The 24044-nt window shown below is 45.0% G+C and overlaps 1 protein-coding gene and 1 long non-coding RNA gene across 3 annotated transcripts in view; one reads left to right on the forward strand and one right to left on the reverse strand.

The window, feature by feature from the left end:
• MFHAS1 (multifunctional ROCO family signaling regulator 1) overlaps nt 1-4386 on the reverse strand; it is a gene marked incomplete at its 5' end in the record, with an annotated part of 114261 nt that extends 109875 nt beyond the window's left edge. For both annotated transcript variants that reach the window (XR_014298449.1, XM_082680551.1), the window contains one exon: nt 1389-4386. Coding sequence is in view for 1 of the 2 variants with exons in the window: in XM_082680551.1 (XP_082536677.1) it covers nt 1389-4386 (2998 nt within the window). The remainder of the gene's footprint in view (nt 1-1388) is intronic.
• Nucleotides 3676-12014, forward strand: LOC309839049. The gene is made up of 3 exons (XR_014298450.1): nt 3676-3734; nt 10274-10336; nt 11876-12014. It is a non-coding gene; the product is annotated as an uncharacterized lncRNA (long non-coding RNA).
• Nucleotides 12015-24044: the final 12030 nt, after the last annotated feature.

Here is a 24044-nt window from a genome sequence, read left to right on the forward strand (position 1 = left end):
GAGAAGAATTTTGCTTTCATGAATAAAGACAATGGCAAATATAAAACAAACTGAAAGGGCTACCAAGTCACGAACTGTGACGAGACACCAGATAATCATACAGAATGGACAGCTTAATTGACTGGTAACTGGATATGGTGGCTTTTTTCAGCTGATGAATTAAACTCAGCCCAGATCTAGGGCAACGGGGAGATGTTACCTTCGGAAATATTGGTGTCCAATTCCTTCCCGATACTATTACGAGCAGCATTCAGACCAGGACAAAGATGACAGTGGCATACAGTCTTCCGTTTCATCACCCCCCTCAATGTACCCAGAGGTGGGGGACCGAGGGGAGAAACTGGCAGTGATGCTATTATTGGGTTTGTCCTTAGGACACTTGGAATGTTAACTAAGCCTGCTTCACAAAAATCAGCGCTGTTTAGAGAAGAGTTCCAAAGGGTGAAGAAATGGACCCATTCCCAAATAGACACTTAGATGCCAATTAACCAGGCTTGAAAAATCCTACCAGTCCTGGAATTCTCCCACTCACGTGAAACAGTTTAAAAATTAAAAAAAAAAGTCTGCTGGAAAACACTCCCCAAAAGAGGGAAAAAAACCAACAAAAACCCAAAAACTCGCGTCAGTTTCTTGTCCCTTCCATCTCTTACAAAGCACCTCCATAAAGCTCCACTCTCTAACACTTAACCAAAACCCGGGCCTTAAGATGTTGGTAAAGCACAAAATTACCCAGAAATACCCAAAAAACTCCCCTTAGAGATTTCAGTAATCGCTCTTTCATACCCTAGAGTGCAGTGGGTGAAACAGTGATCCCAGGATTGAGTCATGCCTTACAGACTGACATTTTTGTCTTTACTAATCCATCATTCACCCCGATTACGAAACATTCTTCTCTGGAATTTCTTAAGAAAAAGGAGCAATAATTTCTGCATTATGGTCACACTCTGAACTTAAACAAAAGAATATGAGACTAGACATCTCAAACTCAGAGCACCCCTTCGACATGTGTCTAATAAGCATTATAGCCCAGGGCTCGGCATCAGACACCACTCATCTTCTGTTCAACCATCTGAAATTTCCTTCCAGGAAAGGCGGGCTGAATTGGGAAGAGGGAAAAGGAGATCCGAAATGTTTTGACTGGAACCCACCTTGGAAGTTTGAGTCTTTCTATTAGAAGAGTATGATACATGATACTGGGGACTGTATTCATATAGCTAATGTACTTACTGCCTTTTGCTTGTCCCCAAATCCTCCTCTATTTTCCTTGAAAAGCTTTCCTGGGGAGCCAGTGAGGTTAAGCAAACAGTCTGCCAAAGGAGAAACAAATATCTTCCCAAAATGCATCTTAAAACATACCGCAAGGGAGACACATCCCTCTCCCCTCTTACCTGGGAAAGCGTGTGGATTCGGTGACCCTCTCTTAAGGCACTTAGAACAAAGAATGTGCACAGTGTAGTGCAGTCCAGGCCATTCCTGAAGTAGGACATTCAGTTCCTCTACTAAGGGGGTTATGGCTTGCCATGCCGTCCATATGTTCGGTAAGGATGCGTGGCTGGCAATGGACAGGGTGTCCGGCTGCAGGACCCCCTTGGCAGGTCTGTAACTCACCACCACAGGGACTTTCCCTCTGTATGCAAAGATCTGAAGTTTGCCATCCGACCTGTGCACCACATGGCTGTTGATCTGGACGCTGTAGCGTGCAAACAAGCTGGGTGGAAAGGTGAAGGGAAAACTATATTCAATCTGCAACTGCTCAGCCACAAAGGACTGCCCGGCCAGGTTGGTCCCGTTAATCCAGGCCTCCGCGTGGGGCACCTCGTTCTGCACATAGCACGGGAACTTGTACCAGGCCGTGGACCCATTCAGAGGCTTGCCCTTGGCTTTGTTGAGGCAGTAACAGAGTCCCATCTTCTCCAGCAGCTCCAGCAGGAGCTGCAGGTCCTGCTGAGCCTGGATGTGAGGCTTCAGCAGCAGCCGGATGACGTGGGCCGGCAGGAGCCCATGCAGCAGAAAGCCTTCCACATAATGATGGAGCTGGGTGGCCCGGAGCGCATCCTGGCTTGGGGCGGGCGGCGCCATCAGCGGGGAGCTTCCACCCCGGCTCTCAGCCTCGCCCTCGCCGCTGGTCCCCAGGAGCAGTTTATGCAGCAGCAAGGAAGGATCCCTCTGGAAGAAGACGTTGAGGATGTCGATGAGGCGGGAGAGGTTGTGGAAGACGTGCTCCTTGAGGGCCGGGCTGTCCTCAAAGTAGAGCAGCTTGCCGCTCTCGTGCAGGTAGGAGAGGGCGCTCTGCAGCCGGTCCTCGGTCAGGCCGGCCTGCAGGCCCAGGCGAGCCGAGTCCCACCAGCTGAGCCAGAGCCGCTGCGCCTGAGGCGGCTGGAAGTGCAGCTCCTCCAGCACCTGCCAGGACCGAGGCAGTACTCTGTGGAGGTTGGGGAAGATTTCCCGGTGCTCGGCCACTGAGAGCAGTTTGTCCCGCAGGCGCTGTATATGGCGTGGGTCCCTGCAGCTCACGGGCAGCACAGGGGAGAGGATCTGCAGCCGGTGGTTGAGCAGGTACTGAAAGTGGGCCTTGCGCCGCCGAAGGTTCTTGTCGGACACACCGTAGTAGGCTGCATGGGGGCTGGCGGAGCGGAGCTCAAAGTCCCGGGCCAGTGCCTCATCCACCACCTGGGCCAGCCGGCTCAGCCCCTCAGCGTCATGCTTCTCCTGCAGGGCGATCTGGCGGTGGATGTCCAGACACTTCTCCTCCAGCTCCTGCTCCCCGCAGAGGTCGGCGTGCGTGCCCACAACGCACACCACGGCGTGAGGCACCCGGGCCCCTACCCGATGCAGGAAGGAGCCCACGGTGGTGGGAAAGCGGAGCGGCTCATAGGTGGCCAAGTTCACCACCAGCACATAAAGGGCCCCCGGGGAGAGGAAGAAGGGCTGAATCACCTCATAACTGTCATCCCCGGCTAAGTCATACACGATGAACCGCAGGCCCCGGGAGGCATCCGCTGTCCAGCTGGTCACCTCGATGCCCTTGCTCACGGGAGGAGGTGAAGGCGGGTGGCTCTTCTCCTTGTCCCCTCCTCCTTGGTTCCCCTCCACTCTGTCCTCGGTGAGGCAGCGACGGAGCAGGGTCTTTCCTGCAGCTTTATGGCCCATCAGGAGCAGCTTGAGGCGGGGCTGGACCGCCGGCTGGGAATGAGCCAGCTCCTTCTGGTAAGCTGCGATGTAGGGGATCCCCTTCATACAGACCTCGTAGGGGGGCTGGATCAGCGGGTTGTCCCTGATCTTCCACAGGCCCACCCGGGAGAGCCGGCCAAAGTTGTCTGGCAGCACAGCGATCTGGTTCCCCTGCAGGACCAGCTCCTCCAGGCCCGTGAGCTCCACGATGGAGTCAGGCAGGTAGCGGAGCCGGTTATTATCCAGCCACAGGGTGAGAAGACGGCCCAGGCCCGAGATCAGGGACGGCACGGAAGTGAGCTGGTTGCGACTAAGGTAGAGCTCCTCCAGACCAGCCAGGGGCAGCAGCGCGGCAGGGAACTCCTCCAAGAGGTTGGAAGAGAGGTTGAGCATCTTGAGTCGCTGCAGGCGGCTGAACTGGGCGGGTAAAGCCTGCAGCCCGTTGTTGTCCAGCATGAGGCTCTCCAGGCTGGCCAGCTCGCAGAAGCCGCTGGGCAGGGTGCCAAGCTCGGTCCCGCTCAGCCAGAGGATCTTGAGGGCACGCAGGGCACTGATATCCTCAGGTAGGCCCCGCAGCCGGTTGCTGGACACATCGAGCTCCTCCAGGGCCGCCAGCTGCAGCAGCTGCCACGGAAAAGCCGTGAGCTGGTTGTGGTCCACGTCGAGGGTGCGCAGGCGGGAGAGGCAGGAGAGGGAGTCGGGCAGGTGCGCCAGGCGGTTAAAGCTGACGTCCAGCTCCTCCAGGTGGACCAGCGCACCCAGCTGGGCGGGCAGGGCGGGCAGCTGGTTGTGGCTGAGGTTGAGCTTCCTCAGCTCGCGCAGAGCGCTCACCACCTCGGCGCTTAGGACGCTCAGCCGGTTGTGGCTCACGTCCAGCTCGGTTAGGTGATGGCCCAGCTCGGCCACCGCTGGGGGCAGCCGGGCGAAGCGGTTCCGGCGCAGGACCAGGACGCGGAGGCTGCCCAGCGCCGAGCCCAGCCCGTCGGGCACCTCCTCCAGGCCGTTGTTCCCCAGGTTCAGCACCTCAATGTCCCCGATGTTGGCCGGCAGCACAAGCTGGGGCGCGTCGGGAGAGTCGAGCTGGTCGGTGCCCGGGCAGCCCCCGGCCGCGCTGAGGCTGAGCTGCCGCAGGTTGCTCCGCAGCTTCCTGGCGCGCAGGGCGGCGTCCCGCCACAGCCTCACCGTCTTCAGGTTCCCGCTGTCCGTCCCAGCCATGGCGGGGCCGGGCCGACACCCTCGCGCGGGAGCCCGCAGCTACATGCCGCGCTGCGCCCCGGCGGGCGCCAGTCTCCGGGGCCCTTTCGCTCCCGCTCCTCCCTTCCTACCAGCCCTCGGCGACCGGCGGCGGCGGGTCCTAGCGCAGCCAGCGGCCGGGCGCCCGCAGCTGGGGGGCGGCGGCGACGCGAGCAGCTCCGGGGGTCGCCGGGCGCACGGCGCGGGGGGAGGCGGCGGCCGGCGGGGAGCGCTGCTCGCATTCTCCGGGCTCCCGGGCCAGGGGCGCGCCGGGGCAGCAGGGCCGCCGCCCGCCCGCCGCGCCGCGGAGGATGCCTGCCGCTCCTCCTCCCACTCCGCCCGCCTTCGGCGCCTCGGGGCCAACTCCAGCCCCGCTACCCTTGCCGCCGTGGCCCCGCGGCCCGCAGCGTCGTCGCCTCCGCCCGCTCCACGAGGACGGCGGCGCCCGGCTCCGCGGCGGGCATCCTGTGGACGCAGGGCCGGGCCGCCTCCTGCTCTCCGCTTCCCCAGGCTCCGGCGGGAGCACGAACGCCGCGTCCCCGGCACTGGGAGGGTGCGATCGGGAAGCAGCAGCGCCGCCCGGCGGAGCGGCCCCCACGTGACCGCCGGAGGCGCCGCGTGTTCCCGGCACCGCCCCGGGGGCGGGGGCCACTGACCCGCCTCGGGTGCGGGCTGGGGGCGCCTCGCCCGGTGCAGGCCGGCGGCGTGGACTGCGCTGGGCTGGAGGCGCGCCTGGGGCCCGTCCCGGGTGCAGAGCGCTTGGGTTCGCCTGCGTCTGGCTCTTTGTTGGCCCTGCGCCTCTAATCATATCTTTCTCTTCCTCCCTCTCGTTTCGGATCCCTGGCCTCCCTTACTGATTCCTCATCCCCCTTCCTCTACATCCTCTACATCCACACCCTAGTGGAACTGGCAGCATGCAGGGCCCTGGGTTTCTTTGTAGGAGCTTAAAAGGAGAGTGTGACTAAACAAAAGGAGAAAAGCAGGCAACCGTTCATGCACTTGGTAAATATTTATTGAGGCCCTATTTTGTGCCAGACCGACAGAGACAGAAGGCTCTGAGCAGGCTCCTCACCGGCCTGATTGGGGGTGGGGGGGGCACGCACCCTTTTATCTGGGGTATCCCATTCATCCTCCCAACAGCCCCGGAAAACAAATACCATAGCCCCAACTCTATGGTACTTGTTATGCTGTAGGTTTAAGAAAATGGCAGCTATTTCAAGCAAAATTTGCAGCCCAATGCTCAACTTGAAGGTTTATTTTATTTATTTGTTTGTTTGTTTACTAGTTGAGGAAGTTTCTTTGAAATCACATCTATACTAAGTAAATAATTTCTTCAGAATTTACCCAAACCTTGAAATCTATCAGGCCTCCGAAAATCACCTCCATCATTGCCTCCAGCTTGGTTAATAATGAAGCAAATTGTTTTGAGACACAAAGCCGAATTTAATTGGTTAAATGCACCAGTTAACAGTCGTGGCTCTCCCTACACATGATGTTGCTGTCATTTGGGGACCCAAATTCAGTGCAGTAGTAATCGTTTGCCTCTTCAAAGAGAGTGACTGAGCACCTCAAGCTGGAAATATGCCCCAGTGATGGTTATCCAGCCTGGGATGGTACATCCTGTAACTGGAGGACGCTCCTGGGGCCAGGTGAATCCCAGATATTCCAAGTACGTTAACAGGGTACAGGTGAGCTGTGTTCACCCTGCAGGGCTTCCTAGAAGATCAAATTGCTCAAGGGTTCCCCAGACCCTCCTGCCCCAAGGAAAATTCTAAATCATCTAGGCTGGCCCTATTATTCTCAGCGGTGGCAACAGGCCCAGAAGAAGCAACCTCCCAACTGACCAGCCAGGTGAAGAGAAGAACCAGGTGTGCTAACTCCCCTTGTGGGGTTACTCCCCTGAGAGCATCACCTTCAAGGTATTCTTGAGTCAGACGCCACCTCCTCCAGGCTTTAGTTCCTGGGGAAGAAGACTGGAGAAGGCATCAGCTCCCTACCCCACGTAGGGTAAACTGAAGTGGTTTGGGTTTGACCTAAATAACCCAGGCTAAACTGCTCCCTTTCAGAAGCTGTCAGAAGATTATATTTCCATCTCAAATGTATTTAAAAACTCTGCTTTTCCTTTGCCAGGAGATAATCTGTAATTTGCTTTATCTGGATAGGACCAGAGAACACCCCGTTTGGGGCCTCTCACTAGAGCACCGAAGCCTGCTGTGTTTGAGTTTGCTCAGCAGGAACATTCTTTCTGGGCTGTTCAGCCTGCTTGAGCTGTTACAGTCAATATTGTGGGAAGCCTTATTGTAAAGTCTTGTCCAAGAGTTATTTGAAAGTCAGACTGGGAGAATGCAGTGATAAAATATAACTGGAAAATGATAATGTGTCCAGTATGTTTGTTAAACTCAGGCAAGAAGGATCCTGGCCTCGGCACACAAGCTGGTCCTCCTCTTGCGACACCACACCCCTCGTGGTAAAGTTTCTGATGGGCCAAGGGGTTAATGGATATGCCCCCTCGGCCTTCTGGAACACACTTGGTGTGAAGGACCCTAAATTCCCAGTGCAAACAGCCTGAAGCCTGCTTGGAGAAGGTGGGCAGTATTTCATAGTCATTCAGGAGTTGCTGATGTGGACATCCCTGGGCCTCCAGGGTGTGGCTGGAGCTTGATTGCTCCTGTGAGCCCACAGGTTCCTCACAGAGCCCAGGTTAGGATGAAAGGGGTGTGGGTGAGCCACACTTATTGGCCTGATGTAGCACATTTAAAGATTAGGTGTATGGTAGATGGGCCTCCATTTGTGCTCTTGCCCCAGACCCTGCCAATGTTAAGTGGCCCTGCGTGTGTTGGAGTTTTCCTAAAAGCTAAAAACAATCTCAGTTTGGAGAATAGGGACTCTGATTATTCAAGGTTTTCTTGTCTTACGTATAAAAGATACTGTTGCTTCGAAGTCTTTCTAACACGTTAGACTTCTAAGTTTTTGCCAATTGAATTCCATAAAATGGTATCTCATTTGCATGTCCCTCATCGTTAATGAGGTTGAACATCTCTTTGTATTTTTGTTGGTGCTTATTCTTCTGTAAAAATCTTTGCCCATTTTTCTTTTGCTTTTCTTATTGATTTATGAGAGTTCTTTATGTGTTCTTGTTATTAATCCCTTGCTGTGTTTATGCCAACTTTACTAAGAGTGTCTTTTCATTTTCTTAAAAAAATTTTTTTTTTTGCGGTACGCGGGCCTCTCGCTGCTGTGGCCTCTCCCGTTGCGGAGCACAGGCTCTGGTCGCGCAGGCTCAGCGGCCATGGCTCAGGGGCCCAGCCGCTCCGCGGCATGTAGGATCCTCCCAGACCAGGGCACGAACCCGTGTCCCCTGCATCGGCAGGCGGACTTTCAACCACTGCGCCACCAGGGAAGCCCTAAAAATTTTTTTGATGTAAGAAAGTTCTTAATTTTTTTTAGAAGGCTACCTTTTATTGAGAAAAGAAGGACAATAAAAATACATAAATTTATCTTTCTAAAAAAAAGAAAGTTCTTAATTTTGATATAATAAAATGTCAGTCTTTTCTTTATTAAAAAATAAAAAAAGGTTTTCTTGTCTTGGATGTTTACCCAATGTCATGGACCCAAGCTATAAACTTTCCAAAACCTTTACGTTTATCCTATTTTTATTATTCTGACACTGTTTTCATTTTAGCTGCTGCCGTATGATTGCAACTGGCTTGCTCCTAGAGTCCAGACCCTCTGCAACGGCAAAAGTCATTTAAAGGAGTGGGAAAGCACATGTATAGAGGCCAGGTCTTGAGCTGGGCCTTAAAAGATGTGGCTAGCTAGAAGGGAGGGTCCTGGACACGTGGGCCAGAGTCTTCCATTAAAATATTTCTCGATAACAGTCTGAATGGCCCAGGTGGCAGGAGTCCTCTGCTCTTGGTAGCAACAAGCTCCAAGTAAGCTTTCCATCCCTGGTTTCTTTTGTTCTGTCTTCAGCACACTAGACTTTCCTCCAACTTGACAGACGTTTTTCTTGCCCCCTAGCTACTGGCTCATTGGTTTACTTCCTTTCCCTGACATCTTACAGAAGTGGTGTCAGGCCGTCTGGAGCCTCTCCGCTGCTGGGTCCCTCCTTGGGCCCAGTAATCTGGCTTCTGTCCCCACTGTGCCAGCAGCACTGTTCTCTGGAAGGTCACCTCACCCTTTTCCCTTTTTTGACCTCCCATCGTTGAAAATGTTAAGCAATTTCCTTTGGAAACTTTCTCCTTTGTCAGCCTGTAGGATATCTGGTGTCATGCTAAAGTTTGGGATTTCCAAAAGAACCCTATAAAGGCTAATTATTTCCTTGTAGGAAAAAAGTTTGCAATTAGAATAAGTGCTACCAAATGAACCTCTATAACTGCATGGACAGACTGTCCAGGATTTGCCTATATATGGATAGCTTCTTAGGAGAGTATTTGGTCATTATGCTTTTTCTGTTTTTATTTATATTACTCCATTTATATTAAAGATATATAATTTGGAAAATAATATATAAGTACCCTTTCCACTGAATTTTAATTTCATCAACCACAATGTAAGTCTTTATTTTAGGGTGACCAACTGTCCCAGCGTGCACAAGACTGAGGGGTTTCCCAGGACAGGAGACATTCTGCACCTAAAACCAGGGCAATCCTAGGAAACTAGTACAGTTAGTTAACCTACTTGGTCTTTATCTTGCTCTCCCTTTACCTTTCAAGAGTTCAGAAAACATAGCTTCCCAGAAATGCAGGACTTTTACTTACTTCAGCTACTTTAGACTTTCAAAATAGTTCTGATTTACTTCCTTATGTATTTACTTAGGCTGACCTCATTTTATTGCACTTCACTTTATTGTGCATCACAGACATTGTGTTTTTTACAAATTGAACGTTTGTGGCAACCTTGCCTTGAGCAAGTCTAGCAGCGCCATTTTTCCTACAGCATTTGTTCACTTCATGTCTGTGTGTCAAATTTTGGTAATTCTTGCACTATTTCAAACTTTTTCATTATTATATTTGTTATGGTGATCTGTGATCAGTGATCTTTGGCGTTACTCTTGTGTTTGGGGGCATGAACCGCGCTCATATATGATGGTAAACAATAAATGTGAGTGTTCTGACTGCTCCAATGACCAGCCCTTCCCCTGTCTCCCTCTCCTCAGGCCTCCCTGAAACACAGTAATATTGAAATTAGGCCAGTTACTAGCCTTAAAATGGCCTCTAAGTGTTTAAGTGAAACGCAGAGTCGATCGGTGTGATGAACTTCATCACTGTCTTATAAGAAATTGTCACGGCCACCCCAGCCTTCAGTAGCCACCACCCTGATCAGTCAGCAGCATCAGCATCGAGGCAAGACCCTCCACCAGCAAAATGATTAAGACTTGCTGAAGGCTCAGATGATGCTTAGCATTTTTAGCAATAAAGTATTTTTTAATTATGGTACATTCATTGTTTTTTTTATACATAATGCTATTGCACACTTAAAAGACTACAGTATCGTGTAAACATAACTTTTATATGTGTTGGGAAACCAAAAAATGCGTGTGATATTCGCTTTATTGCCGTGGTCTGGAACTGAACCCACAGCATCTCTGAGGTATGCCTGTAAATGCTTACTACTTATCAGAGAGGACATCCATGGGCTTGAGGTTCTAACTAACTTTAGAGTGTCAAAACTACCCATCTAGTCTCAAAAGGAAATGTGGCTATTCCTTAAGCTTGCAGTGTAAATGAGACCCGAGGGTGGGCTACAACATTTCATGAGAAAATTTACTTAGTTGTCTCCTTGAAGTCTGGAGAGGCTCAGTATATGCTGCCTTTATCATGAAAATAATAAAAGGGCTTCTCATATTTCTCCTTTCTTATAATTTTAGATCCAGTGAATATTTTGCTTTAAATAAACAATAAGAAAAATGCTCCTTACTATGTGGTTAAAGGTAAGTAAGAGAAAATCCATCTCCATGATTTTCATCAGACCACACCCTTCTTGGATAGAAATCAAGCCTTAAGAATTGATGCGGGGGGGCGGGGGGCGGGGGGCAGGCGGGGCTTCCCTGGTGGCGCAGTGGTTAGGAATCCGCCTGCCAATGCAGGGGACACAGGTTCGGGCCCTGGTCTGGGAAGATCCCACATGCCACGGAGCAACTAAGCCTGCGAGCCACAACTGCTGAGCCCACATGCCACGACTACGGAAGCCTGCGTGCCTAGAGCCCGTGCTCCGCAACAAGAGAAGCCACCACAATGAGAAGCCCACGCACCGCAACGAAGAGTAGCCCCCGCTCCCGGCAACTAGAGAAAGCCCAAGTGCAGCAACAAAGACCCAATGCAGCCAAAAATAAAAATAAATTAATTAATTAATTTAAAAAAATGAACTGATGAGGGACAGTTCAGGAAGTGGATCTTCGAGGTGGTGTCAGTTAACTCTTTGATATTGGGCACAACTAACCAGGGTATCTAAGAATCATCACCAGTAATAATAGCTAATATGGATTCAAGGTTTTCTACGTACTCAGGCAAGATGCTGCATGCTTTTCACACAGTATTTCATTTAACCTTCACAACAGCCTTGAACAGCAGGTCCCATCGTTATCCTCCTTTTACAGATGGAGAAAAGTGAAGGCAGAACTATTGAGTGGCAGAATCCAGACTCAAAAAAAGGCAGAGTCCAAAGCTCATGTTTAATTGCTGTGCTATTTCTTGGGGGGGCGGGGGTTGGACGGGGGTGTGGGGGGAGGGGAATGGGTCTTAGTTCTCTGTCAGCAGACTGTGTATTTTAAGCTCTGGAGTGTGGTACCAGCTGGAGATCAGGGCTGAGACTTCCTCTTCAGTAAAAATTGAACTTTGCTCTTACAATATTAAAGAATGTCATATTGGGCAACCAAAAGCTCTAAACAAACGGTATCCCCAAACTACAAGAACTGGATTGAACATGTTATTAAATGTTACAGCAGGAAACAGAATTTCTATGCCATCTGTAGATAAGTTGTATTTGGTCTGTTTGCTTTTTGTTTTAGAGAGAAAGGATTTAATACAAATGTCCATAAAATCTATACTTCAATTAGAGGGCACTTCAGATTGTCTTTTGAGAAGAGCATTAAAAGAAAGAAAGAAGAAGATGGAAGGCTAAATTATCAATCTAAGATTAGATACAAAGAATCTGACATTTTTGTTTAGATAAAAAAAAAATCAAACTCCTCACCCCGCTTTCCCTAAATTTAATAAATCTGCTTTGGACTCACCATCTGATTTGAATGCAAGCCAGTTTATATCAGCAATAGCTAAGAAGTCTGAGAGTGGTCATTTAACTACCAACAGGGAACATAAAAAATGTGTTCAAGGCACTGACTCCCCCAGAGAGCAAAGGCAAAATCATACCAATATGTCTGTTGTTTTTTCTTTCCCTTGCTCTCCAGAAAACAGATTTATCTTGGAATGGGCAGCATTAAATTTAACATTGGATCTCTTTGTGTTTCCAGGTCAAGTGGGAACACATATGCTCCCTACTGAGGAAAATAAACTGCAATGTATTTTTAGCATCCGTTGGAAGTACTTTCAGCTGAAGATGTTCTGCAGGATCTAGGCGATTTCACTGAAAGCCAAAGGATTTGCAGCAGTGTCACCTAGAATTCCAGAACTCGCCCTGAGGGTCTGTAAATAGCATTCTCCCCGAGCCCCTCAGGTCACCCTCCACCATTCTCAGTCCCAATCCTGGTGCAAACATCCTCTTTATGAGAAAATGGAGGAAAATCATTCCAGTGAAGGATAAATGAAAAACATCTGTTAAGTAGTTAGGACAAACGAAGCTAACTATAGCTCACTTGGCGCTTTGAGATGCGGCCCTGTGCAGGAGGAAGGGGTAGGGAGGCTGGGGAGCAGACAGGTCGTTTCCCCACTTGCATTTTTTTATTTATTAATTTTTTTTTTGCGGTACACGGGCCTTTCACTGTTGTGGTCTCTCCCATTGCGGAGCACAGGCTCCGGATGCGCAGGCTCAGTGGCCATGGCTCACGGGCCCAGCCGCTCTGCGGCATGGGGGATCTTCCTGGATCGGGGCACGAACCCATGCCCCTGCATCGGCAGGCAGACTCTCAACCCATGTGCCACCAGGGAAGCCCTCCCCACCCGCACTTTTGTGCCTAAGGTTGAAGGTAAGCCATGGGCAGGGAGCCACCATACAGTTCATTTTTTGTGAAAGGGGCCCACGTGTGCTTTTGTGAAAGGGGACCAAGGCAGCACCCCCAGCAGACCTGTGAGAATCAGGTGGTTTCAGCTTCTGGTCCCTCCCTCCAAGGGTGGTGTGTGCAGTGTACAAGCTGTGTAGCCCGGGCAGTGGAGTCTTAGTTACTAGTCTGAAATGTTTTTTCATGAGATTTGGTGACAGTGAGACAAATGGTTTCAGATCTTGCTTTTGTCTGCACAGTTTTACAAAATATTTCCCATTTTAAAAAACAAATTTACTTAACGGCTAGCTTTTAAATAAATGACACCTGGGATGTTGCCTCCTCCTTGAGAAACACTGTATTTCTAAGATAGAAACAAAGTCTACCGTGACATAGTGTAACACGTATCATAAAGCACAGCACAGCATCACAAATGTGAAGTCCTCCCAAAAAACTGTAATTTTGATGATGTTTATAATAAAGCCATGTGTTTATTAAAAGACAAGAAAGCCAAAGTTACCATTTATGTTCTTCCTGATACTTTATTACTTTTGTATTTTAAAAAAAGAGTTTCTGTTTACCCTTCTGTGTAACAGAACAATAAAACCTGACTCCCTACCTGCTCCACTTCATCCCATGAAATGGTGAGATGCTTTGGAATAATGGTGTGTCATAACACAAGGATCACAGCTGGTCATAACTTCATTATTAATTCAACACATATTTATGTAAGACTGTGCACGGTGCCTGGATACAAGATAATTTGAGAAGGCTTCTTTTCTCTGTTGTCTTTGCCGAGGTATAAAAATAAAACATTGTCTTCTGTTGACTAAGACAGTCTTCAGAAGCTGTGGATCTCCCATCAGTTAAAAAGATATTGTCTATTTCAAAATTCTCAGAGGATTTGATGGAAGTCTAGCAGATGCCTGAGTTTTGCTCCTTTGTTCCCGCACCACAATGGCTCTTCAGATGCTAAAGAAGAATTTAAGAAAGCCTTTCCCGGCTTTCCTGGTGGCGCAGTGGTTGAGAGTCCGCCTGCCGATGCAGGAGATACGGGTTTGTGCCCTGGTCCGGGAAGATCCCACATGCCACGGGGAGGCTAGGCCCGTGAGCCATGGCCGCTAAGCTGCGCGTCCGGAACCTGTGCTCCGCAACGGGAGAGGCCACAACAGTGGGGGCCCGCGTACCACACAAAAAAAAAAAAAAAAAAGAAAGAAAGCCTTTCCCTTCCTCTGTAAGGTGATACTGTTCCATGGTCTTGTGGTTCTTGAATACAGTTATATTAACACTTAATTTACATTTTCAAAACAAAGAGTATTAAGTTTACATATTGTATTAGGAGTTTGGGTAATGTTCTAGGGCAGAATACTAAACTTATTGTTCTTTTTTTTCTTACTTTGTTTTTTTAAAAAATAAGTTTTTGTTTAAACAAGTTTAACATGATGTACAAATTAAATGACAATGTGCCCCAAAGTAAAGCCGAAAAGATTATTGGAGCTTTATCCTAGCAGTTTAGCTTTGTAGGGGAGGAAGAATAATTTCCCCTCTGACTCTGAGTTCTTAGCTGAGACCCCTGTAATAAAAGACAGAGTAACAAGAGAAAAGCAAACAAGTTTATTAACATGTGTACCTCATGTATACACGGGAGATACCCAGCGGAAAATGAGTCATTCAAAATGGTGTCTTAGAACTCTGGCTTATATAACATCTGCAACTGAAGACATAAGAGAGATATGGGGCAGACCAGTCTTGGGGGTGATGGGGGAGTGGGTTATGAACATTTAAGTCATTGCCTTCTCCATTGACAAGGGTCTAAAGTTGTCTCCAGGGATTAACCTTTGTCCTTCCCGGTAGAGAAGGGAGGAGGGACGCCTTTGTAAATATATGTCCTCCTTTTAGACAAATGGGGGAAGATGGAGCTTTTCTTGTATCCATTTCTTCTCAACTGCCTTCAGCTCAAAATAATTGCTATGCCAAAGTGGCATATTCTGGGGTGATATATTCTGCTACCTCTCAGGACTGAAAGTAGAAAAGTCAGTCGTTCTGTGGATCCAGGTGTTAAATTGGAAATCATGAGCTGCTGTCTTAGCCTATCAGAGGGACTTGGGAGCAGAGGAAATCCATTCACCAAGAAAGAAAAAGGTAGATGTGAAATGATTGCAGATTTAGCAAGAGATCATATTTCTTGGTTTTCCAACATTTTGGTTTCTTGCCTGGTATTCTTGAGTCTTAGCTACATTCCTTGCCCTAAAGACTTATAATAAATCCCCTGCTTTTGCTACAGTACCCTTGAATTGGCTTCTCTTCCTTGAAATGGAAAACACTCCTAGCATAGAAATTGTTTTCTGGAAGTGAGTTTGCAAGTTACAGACCATCTAAGAAAACGGTTGTCAAAGCAGATGGGGTGAGAAGTGGGTAGTCCTAGAAACAAAAGAGAGGATGATAAACTGTGTTCTGTTCTTGCAGCCTTTCAAGGAAGTAAAATGAGAGCAAGAAGGAGAGAGGTCTGAGGCCAAGGCTACCCAACCAAAAGCAGACAGAAAAGCAGAGTTGGAATCCAAGTGGGTACCAAGATCCTTTCTGACCAAAGCCAGACATCTAACTGCTCAAAGTCCATCTAAAAAGCATCTAAAAAGACACAGATCAATACAAGTAGATTCCGTATTGTGATCGTTTTTAAAACTAAAATTGGTGTGTTTATTGAGAAAATGTATAATCTCGGCAATTAGAATGGGAATATCTGGGAAAAACCAGATGCACTAAGGACTTCAATCCCCGAACTCCAGCTTTAACTCCCCAAATCCTCTATGTGCTCCAACCCCACCATTTATCCCAACAGGTAAATATGGTGAGGCCTGTCCCCATTGTAAAGCAGTTCAACTCAAATCAATTTGGGAGCACAGGTGACATTTCATGATATTATACACTGGAGGAAAAAAGTGCCAACATAAGCTAAAGAAAATGACAAATGGGAAATAGTTTCCATGCATACAACATAGGGTTTATATTCAAGATATATAAGGAATTCCTACAAATCAGTTTGCAAATGATGAATAACATAAAAAAAAAACAGGCAAAGAAAATAGTTTACATTAGAAGAAATACAAATAGGTAATGAATATATTTTAAAAAGTGTAATCTCCAGAGTAATCAAAGTAATGCAAATTAAAATAGGATGCCATATTTAGCCTATAAAATTGGCATAGAATATATATCTCATTATTTTTTCCAGTTTCGTTGAGATACAATTTACATACATAACTCTATAAGTTTAAGGTTTAATAAGTTTAGTTCGCATCCATCTTCTCATATAGATACAATAAAAAGTAAAAGCAAAAAAAGAAAAAATGTTTTAACATGCGATATTAGTAGAAGAATAAGGAAATGGGGCATCCTCAGGTATTACAGCTAAGAATGTATTGGTACAGCTTCATGCAGGGCATTTAATAATATGCAGCAAAATCCTAAAGAAATGTTCTACTCCTGGGAATTGTTCTAAAGATAGATATGCCCCCAAAGATCTATTCAAGGATATTCAGTTGGGAAAACGAAAAACATCCTGATTTCCAGCAGTGGAATAATGGTTAAGTAAATGTTGGCATCCTATATCATAGAATCTATGTAGCCATTAAAAATTGCTTTCCAAGAAAATTTAAGAACTTAAAAAAATACCTATGTCATAACATTTGTTGAAAATATACACTTCTCCATATAAAGCCTAACCTCACGTTGATGTAAATACATACACACACACTATTACCGAACCACACGTGGGTCTGCTCCCAAGTAAAGCGAATCTACTGACACCGCGTTGAGGTGAAGGAAAGTGCAGCGTTTACTGCAGGGCCAAGCAAGCAGTCCAGGCAGCTAGTGCTCAGACGGCCTGAACTTGCTGATGGGTTTCAGGGAAATGTTTTTTCCCTGAAAAAGACAGGGTGAGGGAGAGGGTTGTGGGGTACGTGATCAGCTCATGGACATTCTTCTGTTAGGTTGGTGATGAGGTAATCTGGAGTCAACATTATCAACTTTCTGGTTCCAACTGGTCTGGGGTCTAGGTGCTTGTGGTCAACAAGCAGTTAACTTCTTCCACCTGGTGGGGGTTTCAGTATCTGTGAAACAGCTCAAAGGATTTGGCTCAGAATATGATCTATAGCCCTTGAGGAGGAACTAAAGGTCACTGACTTCAATGGCTAAACTATTACTATTTTGTCTTGCTTGACTGTTTTCCTTTGTTTCTGCATTTTCTCACTTCTGTAATTAAATTTATTCTTTGGAACTGGGCAAAGGCCTAGGAGGCTAAAGTTCTTCCACAAACAAGAGGCAGGCAGAGGAGGACAAGGGTGGGCGGGCAGGGGGCAGGAAGGCCCCTTAGGGCTCTTCTCTGCTCGATTACAATACCTGTATGTATATGTGTGTGTGTGTGTGTGTGTGTGTGTGTGTGTGTGTGTGTGTGTGGTGGGGGGAGTGGTATAAATGGACCCTCACAGAATAAAGCCTGAAAATATCACAAAAAGTACATCAAATTGTCAGTAGTTGTTATCTGTACTTGCTGGAATCACAATTTTTCTTTTCTTTTTTGTTTTCCGAATTTTCTGTAATAGGTATTATCTTTGTCATCAGAATAAGTTATATTTCAAAAGAAAGTCATGCCAAAAAGTACATGTATTTTGCTCAAGCAATCACAAAAAGTGCTTGTTATATTTAAGTTACAGTTAAGGTTATATTTCTATATTTCAATTTGTGATTTGTTTGAGAGCAAATATGTTCACAAGGAAATCCCCCTCTTTCCTGGAATATGGATCTAAGCTTCCTTCTTGCCCTTAACGCAACCTTATTCAGCATGTGCGATTTCTCCAAGTTAATTGCATGAGACTCGTAAAACTGGGGATTTTTAAATACATTTCAACAATGTTTAGAATACGTTGCCTAGTAATTTAATAGAAAACATTTCCAGAACTCTCACTTCTAGCTACAAAAAAATTTTGAATCAGTTGTATTTCTGAAAATGCTGCCTTTGCTTAACTTTAATCCTGATAAAGAGAGTTGTCTGCCCCACCCTTCTTCTTCTTCTTTTTTTTTTTTTTTTGACACCATATTTCTCTAGCACCTCCTCCTCCATGTTCTGCAGAGCTGGTCAGTTGGAAAAGTAGACAAATGCATAAAGGCATCAAAGTCAACAGCAGATAAGGAGACCAAGAGTATCAAAGGAGAATTCAGCATGAGAGAAAGAGAGTCTGGGCTAGTGACCCCTGTTATCCTCTGGGTGCCTTCACCTGGCATTTGAATGCAGGGCAGTGCTTAATGTCTTGTCCTTGTTAGTACAAGTGCAGTCAGGCTTTCCCTATCCTCAGGTTCCACATCTGAGGATTCAACCAAATGCGTATTGACAATGTTCAGGAAAAAAGATTTCAGTAAGTTCCCAAAAGCAAAACCTGAATTTGTCACGTGCAGGCTATTATTTACGTAGCGTGGAGAATGTGTGTATGTTATTTGCAAATACTACACTATTTAATATAAGGGACCTGAGCATCCACAGATTTTGTTATGCATGGGGGTCCTGGAACCAATTCCGCCTCGGATACCAAGGGCTGACTGTATATTACCTGAAACCCACACGTGCGAGAATTTAAGGCACTGTTAGAAGCTGGCTGGGAGATACCTTGGGGCCAATGGGACTTTGTTTAGGAATTTCACATCAATCGCTTGCTTAGCAATTTCATAACCAAGATAGTAAAAATCGCTTTTAACTAGAGTGAACTCTCTACCCTCTCTCACTCTGTAGCTGTTGGCTACAAGTCACATAGTCACCATGACTCTCAATTCCATTAAGCATAAAAGGAAGGACTTGAATTACATCAGATGCTTAACTGAGGCATCAGAAGGTCCATGAATATGTGAAATTATAAGCAAAATTATATGCATTTTTTGAGAGACAAGATCCATAGCTTTCACTGGATTCTCAACTCATGTATCCAAAGAGATTACAGCCCCCTGAGTTATACAATCTCTAAATTCCATTCAACATTAATATTCCATGATTCTCCATTTATGCATATTTTAGATAGTGCTTTTACCTAATTAGAGAACTTTATTTCATAGCATGCTTGGTTTACTTAGATTTCAAATTGGTGAATATTATTATTTCCCCCAATAGTGGAATATGAAGTGAATATTATTATTTCCTCTCATGTGTAAGGCATTTTGTGACAGGGGTGTGTATATATATGTAGCCGCAAGAGAACAAAATGCAGAAAACTTATTAAAACAACAAAAAAATGATACAAATGAACTTATATACAAAACAGAAATAAACCCACAGACATAGAAAACAAACTTATGGTTACCAAAGGGGAAAGTGGGGGGAGAGATAAATTAGGAGTTTGGGATTAACAAATATATACTACTGTTTATAAAATAGATAACCAACAGGGACCTACTGTATAGCACATGGAACTCTACCCAATATTTTATAATAACCTATAAGGTAAAAGATCTGAAAAAGAACATATAAAGAAAAATATATATATATGACTGAATCACTTTGCTGTACACCTGAAACTAATAGTGTTGTAAATCAGCTACACTTCAATTTTAAAAAGTTAACCATCAATTATATTTCACATCAATGGTAGAAATTTTGCAATTACACAGTTTGCTGGTTTAGTTGATGTAATTAAAATATTTTAAATTTCATACATGTTAAGAAAACTTTTACACAGTGTTATCTCTGTATGATCCTGATGTTGACCTTAGGATAATATTTTTAAAGAGTAGGTTGCAAAGAAGTTGGGAAGCCCTAGAACTGTGATTCCAACATCCCAACCCCACAACATATAATTAACTACAATGAGTTCAGAATCTTCAGATTTTCATTCCCTGCTTGACATCAATAATGGAAGATATCTATTCCCATTCGACTCTCTGCCATTTACATAGTCTTTCAAGAGACTGCATTAGAAGTGGCTTAATGATGGTGCAGGCTCATAGCATCTTGTTGCTGTACAAGCTGACTTCAGATGTGTTGGGAAATTCTGTACGGGAACAAACACTGCAGCGTCTCTGCCAGGCGCACAGAATCAACATGCCAGAGCACAGTCCTCTTTCCCGACCAGCCAAGCTGGGCACACAGAGCTAGTCTCTCTGGTTCAGAGCACTCCACAATGATGTCTTACTGTGGGGCGGATACCATATTCTCTAAACAACAAAAGAACAGCCTGGCCCTGTGGAAAGCAGGGTTTTTTTGTTTTTGTTTGTTGGTTTTTTGTTTTTTGGGCGCTCTGGATCTTAGTTCCCCTACTGGGGATTGAACCCCAGCCCACGGCACTGAAAGCACCAAGTCCTAAGCAGGAAAAACAAATTCCCAAGCAGTTTGTTTTTATTTTTGAAGTGGTTGACTTTGGATTGTTGGAGCTCCTAAAAAGGTCTTACAAAGGCTTTATATTCTGTCATTTGATTCTTAGATTCCTCATCTCTTTGGGTTTTGAAAAGTAACACTACCACATATTCTATGTGTCCTTTTGCCCCCAAAGAATCCAGTGAATTTGTAAATAAAGCTGGAAATAAAACAGTTAAAAAGAATTATGGGACAACCAGATAAACAAAACGTGATCTATACATACAATGAAATATTATTCAGCCTTAAAAAGAAAGGAAATTCTGACACATGCTACAACATGGCTGAACCTTGAAGACATTATGCTCAGTGAAATAACCCAGTCACAGAAGGACAAATACTGTATGACTCCAATTCTATGAGAGACCTAGAGTATTCAGACTCATAGAGACAGAAGGTAGGGTGGTGGTTGTCATACTTCTGGGGGAGGAATTAGGGGTTATTGTTTACTGGGTTTGTAATTTCAGTTTGGGAAAATGAAAAAGTTCTGGAGGTGGATGGTGGTGATGATTACATAACAATGTGAATGGACTAATACCACTGAACTGTACACTTAAAAATGATTAAAATGGTAAATTTTGTTATGCATATTTTACCGCAAATTTTAAAATCCATTGAATTTTTAAAAATTATGAGACAATAAGGGAAATTTGAACACTGACTAGATATACAATGATACAAAGGAAGCATTGTTCGGTGTTTTTTTTCTAAGACTATCTTTTCGAGGTACATAATGAAATATTTACAGATAAAATTATATGATAGTGACTTCCCTGGTGGTGCAGTGGTTAAGAATCTCCCTGCCAATGCAGGAGACACGGGTTCAAGCCCTGTTCCGGGAAGATCCCACATGCCACAGAGCAACTAAGCCCGTGCGCCACAACTACTGAAACCCACGCACCTAGAGGCCACGCTCCACAACAAGAGAAGCCACGGCAATGAGAAGCCCACGCACCCCAATGAAGACTAGCCCCCGCTCACCGCAACTAGAGAAAGCCCGCGTGCAGCAACGAAGACCCAATGTAGCAAAAAATAAAATAAATAAATAAAAAGAGAAGACAATAAAAAAAAATAAAATAAATTTTAAAAAATGATATGATAGCTATCATTTGGGTATAGAGGATACAGTTTTGGCTATGAGTTGATTAAATTTTTAAAAAAGAAAAAAAGAAGACCAAGGCTATTTAAACATGCATTGCTGACGTGGATGAATCTAGAGACTGTCATACAGAGTGAAGTCAGAAAGAGAAAAACAAATATCATATATTAATGCATGTATGTGGAACCTAGAAAAATGGTACAGATGAACCGGTTTGCAAGGCAGAAATTGAGACACAGATGTAGAGAACAAACGTATGGACACCAAGGGGGGAAAGCAGCGGCAGGTGGGGATGGTGGTGTGATGAATTGGGAGATTGGGATTGACATGTATACACTGATGTGTATAAAACAGATGACTAGTAAGAACCTGCGGGCTACCCTGGTGGCGCAGTGGTTAAGAATCTGCCTGCCAATGCAGGGGACACGGGTTCGAGCCCTGGTCTGGGAGGATCCCACGTGCCGCGGAGCAACTAGGCCCATGAGCCACAACTACTGAGCCTGCGCATCTGGAGCTTGTGCTCCGCAACAAGAGAGGCCGTGACAGTGAGAGGCCCACGCACCGCGATGAAGAGTGGCCCCCGCTAGCCACAACTAGAGAACGCCCTCGCACAGAAACGAAGACCCAACACAGCCAAAAATAAGTACTATATTCTACAAGATACAAACTTCTAGAAAGCATTCACTGTGTTCTTCTGAATAATCCTTCAGCCTAATCAAAAAAACATAGTGACTTGTTTGAGATCATAGAGAAAATAAAAATTAGTCCTTTGGAGTCTAATTCCAGTGTCATTATTTTTTAGGACTCACTTTTTTCTTATTATGCAACTTGGCTAGAATTAAAAAAAAAAAAAGGTGTACTATCACCATAGAATCTGCCTAAACACTAACATAGACTTAATACTAATTTAATTTAGTTTCATCTAAGAGCAAACTGAGGTATATAATTCTCTAAATTGTATACTTCTTGAGAACAAAATTTGTTCTTTTAATCTAGAAAATGATAAATACTTTTATTATTTAATAAAATAATAAATATTTGACTAAGAAAAGAATGTCCAGTTATAAGACTGGTCACAACTGAATATTTGTACTAATAAATATTTGACTAAGAAAAGAATGTCCAGTTATAAGATAAATAAGTACTAGGGATATAATGTACAACATGATAAATATAATTAACACTACTGTTCATTATATATGAAAGTTGTTAAAGGGAGTAATTCCTAAGAGTTCTCATCAGAAGGAAAAAAATATTTTTTTCTTTTTCTGTTATTTTGAAACAGAAAATAACCAACAGGGACCTACTATATAGCACACGGAACTCTACCCAATATTTTATAATAACCTATTTTTTCTGTTATTTTGTATATATTTGAGATGATGAATGTTCACTAAACCTACTGTGATAATCATTGCATGATGTATCTATATCAAATCATTATGCTGTACACCTTAAACTTACATAGTGCTGTTGTCAATTATATCTCAATAAAACTGGAAGAGAAAAAGAATGAAAGAAATGAAAGAAAGAAAGAAAAGGAAGGAAGAAAGGAAGAAAGAGGGAGGGAGGAAAGAAGGAAGGAAAGAGAGAAAAGAATGTTTAGAACCATATTTTTGGAGTTCCTATGCTGATCTGTAAACCATCATCACATACTTGGAAAAGAAGTATAGTATTACTTTGACTCGATGCATAGATTGATATTAATTTAAAATAAATCTCCTCACTCCATCCCAGTTGTGACGGCCTTTGCATTATTCTTGAAGATCCGGAACACTGTCCACTTATGAATCCCTCTATTTGGAAATCTCTCTCCTAAGACATTTGCATGAAATTCCTTTCCGCAGTTTTTCTTCTTACCTTCCCTAGAGACCTTCTCTAACCACCCCAACTAAATTGGCTCCACACTCCTACCCTTTTTAACTCTCTATCTCTTCACCCATCTCCTCCTACCCACTCCTCAAGCACTACTTATCACTACCTGGATATGTTTGGTTGTTTGTTGTCTATTTCCCCACGCAGGACTATAACTTCATGAGGACAGGGGATTTTTTTCACCACTGAGTAATCTAAGCCTTGGCACATGGTAGGTCACAATTGAATATTTGTTGAATCAATGAATGGACAAAGAGTTGAAAAGGCATCCATTTAAGAGAGTCTAACTTCCAGCCTGAACAATGAGCTTCAGTCATATCTTCAGCAACTTCCATGGGAACTCTCATGGAATTTAATTACATGTATTTTTCACCTTCAAAGTGCATTATAAAAAATTCTTTAATACCTCCATGAAACAGATGTTAATACTCTGTTTTATAGTTGGGAAAATGAAAGCACAAAAAACTAAATCCCAAAAGATCAATGAGTGAGTCAATGTCAGAGACAGATTTAGAGAAGAATTTTGGATATTTAATCTTGCGCACCTGACTCTACAGAGTCATTTATCTATATCTTGCTTGTTACAACTCATTTAAAAGCATTTACTATTCCTGAATTTGAAAGTCTCTCAGGTAAGAAACTGGTTTATTGTGACAGCAGGTGACTCAGTTACTGTAAATGTTCTTTCAGGATCTTGCTCTTTGGGGCTTCCCTGGTGGCACAGTGGTTAAGAATCCGCCTACCAGTGCAGGGGACACGGGTTCGAGCCCTGGTTTGGGAAGATCCCACATCCCGAGGAGCAACTAAGCCCGTGAGCCACAACTACTGAGTCTGTGCTCTAGAGCCTGCGAGCCACAACTACTGAGCCCGTGTGCCACAGCTACTGAAGCCTGTGTGCCAAGAGCCCGTGCTCCACAACAAGAGAAGCCACCACAATGAGAAGCCCGCGCACCGCAACAAAGAGTAGCCCCTGCTCACCGCAACTAGAGAAAGCCTGCGCACAGCAACAAAGACCCAACGCACCCAAAAATAAATAAATAGATAAAAATAAATCAATCTTGTTCTTTAATCTGTAGCCAGTAATTCCCACAAAGCAAGTTGCTGTCTTAGCAGAAATA

This window comes from Grampus griseus (assembly GCF_964374135.1).
Source record: "Grampus griseus genome assembly, chromosome: 21".
Classification (NCBI taxonomy): domain Eukaryota; kingdom Metazoa; phylum Chordata; class Mammalia; order Artiodactyla; family Delphinidae; genus Grampus; species Grampus griseus.